General features: G+C 42.9%; 1 protein-coding gene across 1 annotated transcript in view; it reads left to right on the plus strand.

Annotated features, from left to right (window-relative positions):
• The window catches only part of ELL (elongation factor for RNA polymerase II), a 55,308-nt gene that overhangs the window by 19,112 nt on the left and 22,496 nt on the right, over positions 1–13,700 (plus strand). The window contains exons 2-4 of the mRNA XM_082495568.1: positions 7,169–7,216; positions 12,852–12,973; positions 13,274–13,437. Coding sequence (XP_082351694.1) covers positions 7,169–7,216; positions 12,852–12,973; positions 13,274–13,437 — 334 coding nt within the window. The remainder of the gene's footprint in view (positions 1–7,168; positions 7,217–12,851; positions 12,974–13,273; positions 13,438–13,700) is intronic.

Here is a 13,700-nt window from a genome sequence, read left to right on the forward strand (position 1 = left end):
TGGAGAACTGCCGTGCAGCGGGGAGGTATGTACCGCTTAAGTTTTCACATGCATTCTGCAAAGAATCGTTCTCAACAAATAACATTGCTTTTTATTCAGGGGGATCTCTTTAACCTGGATTAGATGAGATCAGAAGGTCCAGGCATGCGAGAGAGAACAGGCTCCGCGGCTAGCTCAGCTCTCGTGCCTGTGGAGTGACATCTTGATGACAGCGGAGTTTAATTGCTCTCTGGTTTGCTGATACAAGCTATTGTCCATTTAGGGACCGAGTTTCTGCTTTACGTTACAGGCACAAAGCGTTTCAATTAGGCTACACTTTTTTTTTTTTTTTAACTTAATCATGTGTCTTACTCTCTAAATCTGCTCAAAGGTAGTGGTTTTCTGTATTTCAAGTGGGACTCGTGTAGTGATACAAAATTTTGTATGCTTACGATGCTGCTTTGATAAGGAGCTGTGAATGTTGAAATTCTGTAACTCAGCCACAGTTTCACTAATGTCAAGGGTTTGGTGTTTTGTTTTTTTTTTTTTTGTTTTGTTTTGTTTTTTGAGCTGATATTTTTAATAAAACTTGTTTTGTATCCTATAGGGGTACTCTTGGGTTTTGACCCTGGAAAGTTTAAACTACTGAGGAAGTGACGTTTGTGCTGTAACAGCCCACTTAAAATTATGCAATTATAAACAAGGAAGCCAGTATGTATTTTGCATTTTAGCAATTTAAACTTTAAAATGTACAGCTTAGCATTTTGGCTGACATAAAAGCTCTTTATCATTTTATTGCTGCTTGCGTCGTGTTATGGGTAGGATTTGAAGGTCCCTTAATATTACGGTGATAATATGCATCCATAAATGCACATTAGGAAAATGATAGATTTTAATAAATAGAAACTACAGTTCACAGAGTAATGGGTAAGTTGCCAGCTCCTAAACCTTCATCAAAAGCACCTTTTTAAAAATTATTTGTATTAAAAGCTTGGGTACTCGCTTCTACCCCAAATATTTCTCTTAAATGTTGGGGAGAGGAAAATGGGGTAGAAGAGTGGGGAACTGGGCCGGGCAGACAGATGTGATGTCATCATTTGACAACACTTTTGCTTGTCGAAGTAGTAAAGGGGGTAATCTCAGAGAGGAGGAGCGAACAAAGGTGTACGTTGGTTAATTTGGGGATCGCAGCCCCAGGAGCGCCCGTTGCAGCCCGCAGTGCCACACTGCTCCTGCACGGAGGGACTTGCAGGTGCCCGTCTCGGGAAGGATGCGGGGGCGCGCGCGTCCTCCAGAAGCATCCCCATGGCCGTGTTTGTCCCCACGGCGACTGACCACTCTTGCTGTCACCACTGGCACCCCTCTGGAGTAGAAAGCTAAACTTTTGCTTCAACAGTTGTGGATTCACATGGAATTTCCAAGACACTTTCCCTGAGAATTGTATTTGAATAGCAAAACCAGTAGCTTGTCTCCGAGGCGTATGTAGTATAAAAAGGTCTGGAAGGCTTTGTAGTTTAGGTCAACAAAAATTATATAGGATCTATAATTTTCAAGTCTCAGCAGACTGGATCCCATCTGCAGTCTGTGAGTGTCCTCAACTTCAAATGAGATTGTTGGGAGGCCTTAAATTGCAGATGGAAATTGTGTTGCAGGGAGGCGGTATTTTAATTCCATAAGTAATAGACGTGACATAAAAAAAGAATATTCAGGAGGCTTTTTACTGCTGTTGTTTCTGGTAGGAGGTAAATATAAGCCTTGAAAAAGTGGAACGTCTTGGGAGAAGTCTTTTGTCTCTACCTACTATGCAGTGCTTCTCTCCTGGGCCAGCTTTGGCTAATTGACTGCCAGTGAACTTCACACACAGTCGCTTGAAGTTGTTGTGGGTATATTCAAAGGTATTTATTTCCCCTGGGATTTATATATCTTGCTACTAATGAACTTTGGGACTCTGGGGTGTCTCTTGTGAGTATGTCACCGGAGACAATGGGTATATTTCCTTTCGTTTTGGTCTCTGTTTTACTTTTCGAAGTCTGCGTGGTGCGTTTAAAACAAAAACGTTAGTGGAAATTTAAATCTTGATGTTCTGACGCCTTTTCTCAAGCATCCAGGTCTGCTTGAAATGAGTAGCCTCCCGGATTGGGATCTGACCCTTTTTTTTTTTTTTTTTTTTTTAATGCTTTGCCCCGTTGTGCTGAGAAGCCGGAGGAAGTAGAGGAGGGAGTATGCCTATATTTGGACCATGTGGTGTGGGCAAAAGAAACATAAACTAGTCATAAGCAAAAAATTAAAGAGGAACTCGGGTGAGTTTGGGGTATTAGCCAGTCTGAAATTTGTGAACTTAAAGCAATTTCTGTCTGTTCTCACTTTTGTAACTGGCTTTGGAGGTGCTTTACCTGGCTGGAATTGCACGGGACAGTGCAAGATGTCCCCGTTAATGCCAGCCTTGGGGTTAGCATGATTTTATAGTTTCTCTGTCTATTTATTGGAATTCTTGCTACTAATTTTAAATGTTTGCAAGAAGCTTTAAACTCTGAAAATAATTCCCTTGTTCCAACATAAATAAGGGTAAGCTTTCATTTGCTCTGTTTGCTCGGCATTTGTGACTCTTAACATTCAAGAAAACAGACAAATACACTGATACTAAGTATAGGCAAATATTTTCCGTATAACACTGCCTCCAGTATAAATTCCAGTAAACGCATAATAGAACTTCTTGAAACAACGTATTCTTTAATTATCTGTATTTCCCTGAAGGAAGGGGGAGGTTTCCAGCTGGTTACTTGACCTGAGGAGTTCAAATGTCCTGTGTAGGAATATCCCATCCAGCTTTTCCACAAAGCATTTTTAAAACCTCATGCCAGCTTTCACCATATAAAGTAATATATAATAAAGTATTTTAGTATATATCACTTTAAAATATTTTATTATGTACCAAATATATTAGGTTTACGTTCAATTTTTGTGTGTTTTATTGACTCTTTTTAGTTCCTCCTACTCTTTGCTCAAGCTTCCACGTGCCGGATCTGGAGTATTTAAGTGTGAGGAACTGCTTGGGCATTGCCATTGCCTCCGTGAGTGAATTTTCAGAGCATGTATTAAGGGTTACTGGTTCCCCTCTAGCCCGGGGATGCTAGAGGATGAAGATGAGCTTAATACCATGCTAAAAAAAATACCACACAAGTTTTGTGGGAGCTTTGGGATGAGTTTTTGGTTTAATCTCATGAGTTCTGAAATAATTTTACGATATCTGGAGAACCGTCTCAGATAAAGCATTTGGGTCTGTGGTGTTTGATTCCTGTTGGTGTCCCAGAGCAGAGTTTTAGTGTTTGAAAGTTCGCTGCTTTATTTCTCCCTGGTGGCCGAAGGATACAGCGGGAGCTGCGCACAGAACTGTGGAAATGCTCTTTCCAGGGAGCAAATAATTTTTTTTTTTTTTTTTTTTTATGGAGTAAAATGCTGGGTTATCGCCTGACATAACTGAGGTCTATTCGAATTGCTTTTGAGGGTCTGTTTGCAGGTCGGGTAGGTGCAGTGAAGCTGACAATTCAGGTTTGGGTAGATCTTGGAGAAGTACAGCCACACATTTGCAGTTGGGATGTTCCTTTGGAAGTTATTCCTGTCGAGCTTTGGGGCACGGGTGAGTGCGACTGCAGGAAGGACTCTCCGTTTGTTGAAACAGTTCATTTTCTCTTACGGCAAGACAGGAGGAAGCTTGACTTGTCTTCTTAGAGACCTGTTGTAGGAACTAGCAATCAGTGAAGACGTGGTAATGATTTGCTAACCTTTCAGTCCTGCGTCAGGAGCTTTTTTTGTTGAAACAATAGCGAGCACAAGCCGACAAGTAATTCGTGGGGAGGTGTTTGAAGGGGCTTTGCTTGCTCTTGGTGTGTGCACAGTGTAGAAGACTGTGACTCTTGCGTGGCAGTCGCTGGTTCTCTGGTCCCACAGGTCCCAGCCATCACGCTCATTCACGCTTGGACCTCTTGAGCAGCGCTGTCACTGCTGTGGGTGAGTGCGAGAACAGCAGAGGTGAACGTCTTGTACCTGGCAGCAGAAGACCTGTTGAACTGGCAGGTGGCTGCTGTAAAATACTGGATCTGTTTTTTTTCTTGCTTAGATTTTTGTCTTCATCCTCATCAGCTTCCAGTAGCTATTCCTAAATATAGTGAGACTCATGGAGGAGTAAAGCCAGAATTCGTGAGCTGGAAGATGCTCGGCTGTGCAGGTGGCCCGGTTACTCGGACAGATCTGTCTTGTTTCGCCTCTTAATTAAACACAAAGGTGAGGTTTGGGCAGCAGCCGTGATGTACCAAGGATTCGCTGCACCCTGTGAGCCGGTGTACTCCGGAGAAGGCAGAGCTGTGCCTGCAGCAGTACCAGGTCCTGCCCGAGGGCCGAGGAGATGACTCCTTTAATTAGAAGGAAAGGCAGGAGGGGGGACAGACCTTGTTCCCACTAAAGGTGGGTGGCACAGCATTTCTAGGAAACTGTAACGAAGGAAGTTCAGTGTCTTGGCATCACTGGGGAAGAAAATCAGGTGACTCTTTAGAAGATGGCAGAGGGATTCTAGAAATGGCAGTAAGAACTCTTTAAAATTGGGGTTTGTCCATACAAGAACATTCAGGAAAGTTAATCCAAATGAACTGAAGTTGTAAATTGAAATATGGTTTTAAATTGGTTTAGCTTAATTCCGTCTGTCTGCTTTTATTCTGAATGAAGGTGTCCATGCAGGAATTTAATTTCATCCAATAAAAGTACTTCAATTCATGTCCTTAATTAGGTTAGGGTGCGCGTGTGTTTTCTTCTTCCCCAAGCGATCTCAAACGACCCGGAGCCAAGGAGCTGGGCACCAGCAGAAGGGACGCGACGCCTGTTCAGGGGTGGTGTTGCTGAGAAGCTGAGAGCCTTCCTTCCCCCTCTCTCCCTACCGGGGGAACATGGATGGTGCAACGGCCCTCCGACATCCAGCTCTTCCCTGCCGCCCCTTCTGCGGAGCGGAACAGGGAGTTAAAACACCGATGTTCCTACACAGCAGATCACAAAACCCCCGCGGTCCCATGGCACGCACAGCTCGGGAGCCTAGAAACGCTGGATTTGGGGGGTTCGAGGAAATAAAGCCAAAGTTTGCCGCTTAACTCGCACGAACGCTCATTTTTTAAGTTTGAGATTACACCTTTAACTTCAAACCATTTTGTATGTAGTTTAGGGAATTTATAAGTTCTGTAATTAAAGCTTGTCCTGATTTGTGTAACAGTACTTCTGTATTGTTACTGCCTCGTTATTCTACTTACGTGCTTCATGTTACCTTTTTATTCCACTTAAGTAATTTTCCAGAATTAATTGCAGAACTTTGCAAGTACGGAATTAGCTGTAGAAGATCCGCGTTCAGATTTATTTATTTATTTATTTAATCCAGATTTTTTTAATGTTTCAAATGCTTGTTTGCTCAAGTATGTTCGTATGAATTTCTGGACACATTGCGCAGTACATGCTGACACCGTGAACAAAAAGCTGGCCAGTCTGCCGATGAACAGTGTGCTGTGGTATGCAGTGTCGTGGCACTCAAGGAATTCTGTGATCTCTGTACGTCGAGCGAGATGTTGTTTATTGTTTCTTTATAAAGGTTGTTTCGGGTCTATAAAACTCGCTATCCAACGCAGAGTGCGTGCTGTCAGCTTCAAGCATGTTCTTGCTTTCCTCGCCGTCATAAATATCTCGTAACAATTTCGGGTGCGATGCAGATGTGGTAAATGGTATTGGATGGGATTTTAAAAGGCTCTGAAGAGCGTCGTGGCGTGAGCTTATTCATCTGGGCTAGAAGGAGCTTTTCTGGCTGGTGAATTTACTCTTTTTTTTTGGTTAATGTCAGTGTATTGTGGCTTAGATTCTTCACTCCTGGGCTGACAGCGTTTGGAAAGGTTTTATGAGAGATGATAAACTTTAACGCGCTTTCAAGCAGTTAACTCTTTTGCTGCGAAATGTAAATGTCCGTTTCAGTAATCCTGCGGGAGTTGATGGCATCGTCATGGCAGTGGTGCAAAAAGGACAAAACTACTGCACTGTTCGGACTTCGGTCTCCTAAACTTTTCTTGGCGCTTTTTCGCGCTGAAACGTGTCTCCCGTGTGCGTGGCAACGTGCTCTCACTCCTCAATGACCTTTCAGTCTATTTGTAAATGCCTCTGTCCCATTGGAAGGCGTCACAGCGGCATCCCACACCCGGCGTGTTTTCCACCCCGTGGAGCACAACTCCTGTCCTGCAGGAGGGTGTCTCCTAGTGTGGCTTGGAATGTTTTGTGTGACTTAAAAAAAAAAAAAAAAAAAAAAAAAGAAAACAAAACAAAAAAAAACAACACACCAGAATTCTCCTGAAATTTAAGGAATAAAAACTTGGCGTGACTTGGATTGCACATGTTATTTCTTTCCCTATAGTTGAAACCTCAGGTAAGAGTTGGAACTGCGAAGCTTTTGCGGTCTGTGTAAAATCACAGCAAAGCCAAAAGCGCAATCACAGTGCAAAAAGGCTGAAATTCAGTGGTGTTTCTGCCTTGAGAGCAGATTTCAGGGGGTTTAGAGCTCGCAGGAGTAGGACTTCTTGAAATATAAACAAATCAGTGTGGAGGAAGAGGCCGATTGTTGGAAATGGGCGATGTAACAACAGTATTTTGCAATGAAGTCGCAGTTTACTTTTCCAGTGAGTTGCCAGCTCTCTGTTGGAGAAAAAAAATTGCTTAGCACGTTCTCCGAGCTAGAACTCTAATAAATTTTCCCCTCAAATATCCCCCGTTTAACTCAAACCTTAACGTAAGCACCGACAATACACAGCTGAGCTGTTCTGTGCCTGAAATGTGGTTCAGGGGTCTGGAAGGAACGAGGTGTAGCCCACCTGGGTATCACCTCGGAGGTTTTCTTTTTCTGAAGTAAGGGTTAATGGCTTTCAAGAGTGAAGGTTTTTAACCACTGGTGACATTACAGTTTTATCCCTTTTCTAGGTGCGAATCACTGTTTCAGAAGGTTCTGTATTTTCTCACTTGGAATTGTGTATATTTCCCTGAAACATTTTCCTTTAAAAAAGCATAGGTGAAAAATCAAGCTGAGTATTTTTTGGCAGTGAATATTGCAGCTTTAAATTTCTCTAAGGTAATCTTTTTTTTTTTTTTTTTTTTTTCCCCCCCCCACTTGTTTTTGTAGGATGCTGTGACATCAAAACCAGTAATCCAGTTTCAAGGAAGCCAAGGGGTAAGTTTGTTGTGTGAGTTACCTTGGAAGGTTCTTCGCTGGCTTATACAATTAATCTGCGTAAGGTATGTGTTCTGTACGTCGGTCCTATTGCAGCGCAAAGAGGGATGCTCTGGTTTCTGCAAGTGAGAGGTGTGAAGTGCAGATGTGCTCTGGGACGGAGCGTTTGCTCCTTGATCGTGTGGATTCTCTCTCTCGCAAAACTTCCCCCCCCCCTTTATTTTCTAACCTTGCTAAATCCATAGCAATGCAAAAGTGCTGCCAGTGTTGCTGGTGGTGAAATTTAGTTTTATGAGGCCAGGCTGTTGGGTAGGACAAGGAGAGGGAAAGTTCACTCATGGCAGGACTGTGGTGGGTGCAGGAATCCGTGGAAACCTCACCCGTGTCCCGAGGAAACACCACACTAAAGCCAGTAAACTTGGTGCAAGACTTTATGGGTACAAATTATTGACAGTAGCAGAGCTGGGAGGCTGCTGCGACCGTACTGAAGCTTTATTTAATATGCACATCTAAACAACTCTGCAGTTTCTGTGAGTATCAAAAGGTTTTTATATTTAGGAGTTTTATTTCTTTAACTTCTGTTCCGATGACTGAACTCTTCCAAGATATTTATAGATGCTTGAAACAGTCTGTCACGCCAGTTACTGACAACGCTGAGATTTAATTGGCAGTGTTTCTGCTAAAGTAATGCAACTCATCAGCGAACCATTTATATACCTTTTAGACACAAAAAGGTGTGTGTTTAACTTTGGTGCTCTGCATAACAAAGGGGAATTTTAATTTTTCTTTTTTCAAGAATCTCAACTTAGCTGTAAATAACTTCTTAATTTTTTGTGGTGGCACAATAAAACTTTCCAAAATGCCTGAATGAAGTAGGCGTTAAAGTCTAGCACACTTCTCCTTGCCCATATTTTTACCTTGTGATATTAGTTTCCCTGGGTCCATAGTACAGGAAAGACGTGATTGTTATCATAAGTTAAGAAGAAAACTACAAACCTTTTTGTCCTGGGAAATAAAGTAAGGAGCAATTTCCAGGTTGTTGGTTTGTTGTTGTGTTGTTGTTTGTTTGTTTTTTTTTTTTTCCCCACTTTGTTTACAATTAAACTTCCCAGAAAGCTCAGCATGAAAGCTTAGATAAAAATCTGCAACTGAAGTTTGGCAGAATTATAAGCGAGTGGCGAGGAAAACTTTTAAAGGCGCATGATTTGTTGCTATTAGATGAGCAAACAGCTTTGCATGTAATAAAGAAGCTACAAAGACTGCAAACGCTTTCCCGTCCCTTTGTAGAGCACCTTGAGAGGATCTACACCTAACTTTTCCTGCAAAGCTGCTTAAGTTCTAGAAATGCCTCTTCTCTTACTTAACCTTCCTCCTGAGGGAAATGCAGCAAAATGAATCAGAACAGCTTAAAATGCTCCACCGCCTTCCGCTGCTGTGCGCTCCTTGTAGTGGGTTCACATGGGTGCGATACCGACTCGGGCGTTTTCAGGTTAACCTAAAGAAAACCCACTTTAAAATGATGCAATTCTTCATAATAATTTTAAAATACCCATTTTACAATTATGCAGTTCCTTATAATAATAAAAATATTTTTAAATTATGCAGTTCCTTATAATAATTTTAAAAAATACCCATTTTACAATTATGCAGTTCCTTATAAGAATTAAAAATATTTTTAAATGATGTAGTTCCTTATAAAAATTTAAAATACTTTAAAATTATGCCGTTCCTGATAATAATGAAAAATAAATATTTCATGCACTTAATTATATTTGAGCCCTTAACTTCCAGAGAAGAGTTTTTGGTGAAAGAGCTGCCAACCCCCTGTAACTGCAGTCCGGGTGGAATGGAAAAGGAGCGGAGCAGCGCGGTTGTGCCCGATGATGCCGTTTGAAGGGCGAAGCGTGGAGCCCTGCGCGGTGCGAGCAGCGCCGGGGCGATGCGGGTGGAAGGAGGATGTTGGCAGCGCAGAGCTGACCTCTGCTTGCCTCGTCTTCAGCTGTTTAATTAATTGCGCTGTCGTGTAAAGGCCAAAGGTAGAGCTTTGAAGAAAGCGAGATCCAGTTCAATTGGGGCAGATAGAAAGAGCTCTTTGTCCTTTTATTATTATTTTTACTGGGTATGACAAGGAGCTGGCAGCTGCGTAACCATCTGTTTTTAAGTGTAGTACTCCTATATGTCACGATTGTGCCCTGCTTTAAGGAACTCACGGCAGGGTTTAAATACTTTCTAGTGAATCTCCTATCAATTGGACTGAAAAGACAATTTCGGTAATTTAACAAGCTCTGAAATCCAGATGATGACATAAAAACCTATTTGTTTAGCTGTTTATATTTGGAATACACTTTCTTCCACTGTACCTTAACTCCCCAATTTGCTGCCGCCTTATTTTTCTTCCTAGTAAATGTCGCTCTGGAGAAGGTGTCCCATTAACTTTCGAGGGTGGTGGGTTCTGTGCGCAGCACGAATGTCGGGGTGTGATTTCAGGCAGTGCCCAGTGATACGAGATTTCAATAGTGTGACTTTTCTGTGTAAATAGCCCTCTCGCAAGAAGGAAAAACTTAAAAGTACTCGATGATTGGGGGAGGCAGGACGTAAAATACGAGTTTAAAACAAACTGCTGCCTCTTTAATTTAATTCTCTAGAAGCCTGCTGACCTGTTGAATCTCGTTATTGGTGGGGCTTTTAAATTACTGCCTCCGTGTCGCTTTTTACCTATTCCCAGTGTTAGTCTAATGAATGCTGTCAAGGATACTCTCAGCTTCTAATACACAGAAAACAACTTTCACGATTAATACTCTAATTAACCGGAGAGGGGAACTGGCCAGGAATAAAACAGAGGGTGAGCGAGGTGGCGGCTCTGTCGGCCAGGTGCGGAAAGGAGGATGTCAGTGGTTCTAGCCCAAAATAAAACAGCTGTTTCAGTGACAAGGGGACGAAACCTCCTGCGTGGATCCTGGCCTGGATCGAATCTCATGGGAGTTTCGATCTGAAAAACTGAGGACTGTAAATGATCTTTGCCTTGGGATGCATTTCTTTATAGCAATGTTAGTCCTGTTATTTACTTTTTTCAGTGCAATAATCTGTAATAATCAGAATTTCAGTAGTAGTAACTAGGTCATAATTAGCAGAGTGTTACTCTGCTTTGAGATGCCGAAGTGGGACTGTCTGGATATTCTTTAAAAGCAGCACCTGTTTGTTAGTGTTTCATCATGAACTGGATTTTCTTGGATAGCTTTGGAAGTTTATATGGAGTCTGGAGTGTTTTGCTTGTTTCAAGGTCCATGTAAATTAGAATTTAAGAGTTTGAGTACCAAAGCGTTACAAATGGTGGTAGTTGGAGTGCATAACTTTACAGGGAAGGTTGAAGATGCTTCTATTTCCGTAAAAACATGTGCAGAATTAGAGCTTAGGTTGGGTCAAATCTGCAGGTGCTTACGGGGGGGTGGGGGGGCGCTGAGATGGGGAGAGTACGGGAAGAACTGAACTGGGGAGAAGAAAAAAAAAAAAAAAAAAGAACCTTCAGCTGCCAAATCCACATGTGTTCATGCAGCTTTCTTAAATGTGACTGTTAGGAACAAAACAACTTTACGTGATTGGAAAATGTGACGTTTTCCCCCATTTCTTGGGATGAACTTGTGCTGGTATTAATAGAGGAAGGTGAAATTGCCATTCAGAATGAGCTGTACACAGATGAATATTACTTGAAAGAAAAAAAAAAAAAAAACAGAAGTCACATCTGTACTGAGCTATTTTTAAGTGTCTATGGTTACTGGTGTAATACTCAGCACCAAAATTAGGGCTCCCTCAAAGCAGTTACCATGCTGATTTGGTGGCTTGAGAAACCTTCTGTTTCAGCTAAAAATAATTCCTAGATAACGGCCGGGTTGTATATGCTACACTTTTCAGTACTGGAACGAGCAACATTTAACGCTAAAGTGACTCTCGCTCCTGTCTCAATTTACGTCCTTTGACGAAGCTGCAGAAACTCCACAGAAATGCCCAAGCCGGGGCTGTCGGAGCAGCTGTTTTTTTACAGCGGTCAATGAGGAGCTAGAAGCAAGTTATTTTAGTATGTGAATATATGATTTGGTTACATCCTCCGGGTTTTATTTTACAAACCCGTCGCGTGCGGCACAGCTCGCTTCCCCAGCGCACGGCGCTGAAAGCTGAACCGACCCGTTCCATTTACCTTCTCGCCCCATTCCCGGCAAATTAACGCTGCCAACTGTAAAATACCCACAATCTGCTGTTTACATAACTTTGACTTCGTGCGTATTCCCAGCTCGCTTGTAAAGCAGGAGAGAATTTTATTCGTTCTGGATGGGTGGGGGCAGAGGGTGCCGGGACAGATTAAGGGCTCAAGGCTGCGGCGCACGTTTGGCAGGGGAGATAACGGGGCTCAGCGCTGCCCGAATCGCCACCAAATCTGCTCCCGAGTATTTTTAGAGCCGCATCCTGGGACTGTGCGGGGGATAACTTGTCCTTCTGTCTCGCTCCAGTCTCCTGGCTTGCCGTTTCGCAAGAAGGCAGCTCTGTTTTGAGGGCTGGCTGGAGGGATAAGCTGGTTTTCACGGGGAGTAAATGGAAAATGCTGCACTGGTGGGCTCAGTGCGGGTCAAATAAGCGTTTCTTGCTGCTTCTGAGAACGTCCCTGTGGTTTAGCAAAGTGGCACAGATGCACTGGGTTTCCAGGCTGCTGTAGATGTCTGAGGTCAAAGGGAAACCACCTAAAACCCTTCCGTACCAGCAGGGATCTTTGTGGAGCACAGTCATACGTGGATGCCACGAGCGGGCTTGGTAGGCGTATATATTTTGTGCATATATGTGGCGATCTGGGTAAATATAAATCTGTGTGGTAGAGCGTAGCCTAAAATAGGTTGAAGCTGATGTTCCTTCTGTCTCATTTTCTGGAAGCCATCTTAATTATCAAATATTGATGCGATAGTAGAGCTCAGATGCTGAGATTTATGCTGGATCTTGAACGCAGAGGGGAAACAGTTTCCCTTTTGAAAAATGAATGGCTGGGGGGAGAAAAACAATGCAGATCGCTGTAGAGTTGTCTGCGGAGCACACTTAATGCTTGATTAAATATTTAATTTACCAGCAGCGTCACACTCTACTGTGAGCCATGAAATCTCGTTATGGAATTATAATCTCTTAAAAAAGAATAAGCATGCTACCTAGTGACCTGGCTTGTACTATGTTTAGTGCTGGATCACTAATTCTAAAGAAACAAGCCTCAAGTGCTTTAAATTGAATATAAACAGTGGTAGCAAGTCTGGTTTGAGCCTGAATCAATAGAATTGGGTCAGATTCCTAGAACAAGATTATTCTGGGCTCCGCTTTGAAAGGCAGCAAGCCACCGGCTCTCTGTTCTGCTGCAGACGTAGCTGTCTTTTCAGCTGTCTTTTACATCTGTCTGCCTCTGTTACCTTATCTTTTCAGTGCATATAGTTTTGCCAGCTTGGATCCTTGTAGCTTCTTGCTCTGCATAGTCTCCTATGCAGTAATCCACGTGCTTCACTTGTAGTGGGCTGCAAAATGGCTAAAAGCATAGTGACTGCAGAAAAAAATTGAATTTTGTGTTAGTGTGGGCTACCCAAGTGACCAATATTTTTCTCCTTCCAAACAGCACATCGCAATTCCAAGGCCTGATCGACCTACAGAAGTGCGGACTTTCACATTTTATCTTTCAAATATTGGCAAGGACAGCCCCCAAGGGAGTTTTGACTGTATCCAGCAGTATGTATCTAGGTGAGTGGTACAGCAAAAGAAAATCCAGCCTTTTTTTTACCTCGTCTTCCATAGAATCTTTCCCCTGGCAAACTTGAACAAAACTGAATACGTGTTCTTTCTTTTTAGAGCCTTTCTAATCTGTTTGTATATGTGTAAATTTGGGTAAGGAGGCACTGCAGAATAATCTTTTTACCTTTCTCAGCTTCCTTCTGTCCCCTCCTGTTGCTGAGATAATGCAACCTCAGTTATTTCCCCAGTGACAGAGTTGTGCCTGTCTGCAGTGGTGGGAGTACCTTTTCCATTGCGTTTCTTTTGCAGCAATGGCAATATCCATTTGGATTGCCTTGGAAGCATACAGGATAAAATCACCGTTTGTGCTACTGACGATTCCTACCAGAAGGCAAGGCAGAGCATGGCACAGGCAGAGGAGGAGACTCGCAGCCGGAGCGCCATAGTCATTAAACCTGGGGGGAGATACGTAGGTAAGCAGCAACTTGATTTGGGGGGTGTCTTCCCTCGCTTCTGAAGTCAAATGCCGACGTTTGTTTTGCTTGATTGTGAAAGTCCCTAGTCCTATCTGGTAGCTCCTTATGAGTGTCCGATTTCTTAGGGTGCTACTCTCCTTGTATTGTGGCTTCTTCATGGCTTCCATCTTCACCCCGGAACATGTGTGGCGGTGTTTGCGTGGCCTTTCAGGACTGTCTGTGTGCAGTCACGTCACTCTCTGGCATTATTTCGTATTTGT

Source organism: Vanellus vanellus (assembly GCF_965231255.1).
Source record: "Vanellus vanellus genome assembly, chromosome: 25".
In the NCBI taxonomy this organism is placed as follows: domain Eukaryota; kingdom Metazoa; phylum Chordata; class Aves; order Charadriiformes; family Charadriidae; genus Vanellus; species Vanellus vanellus.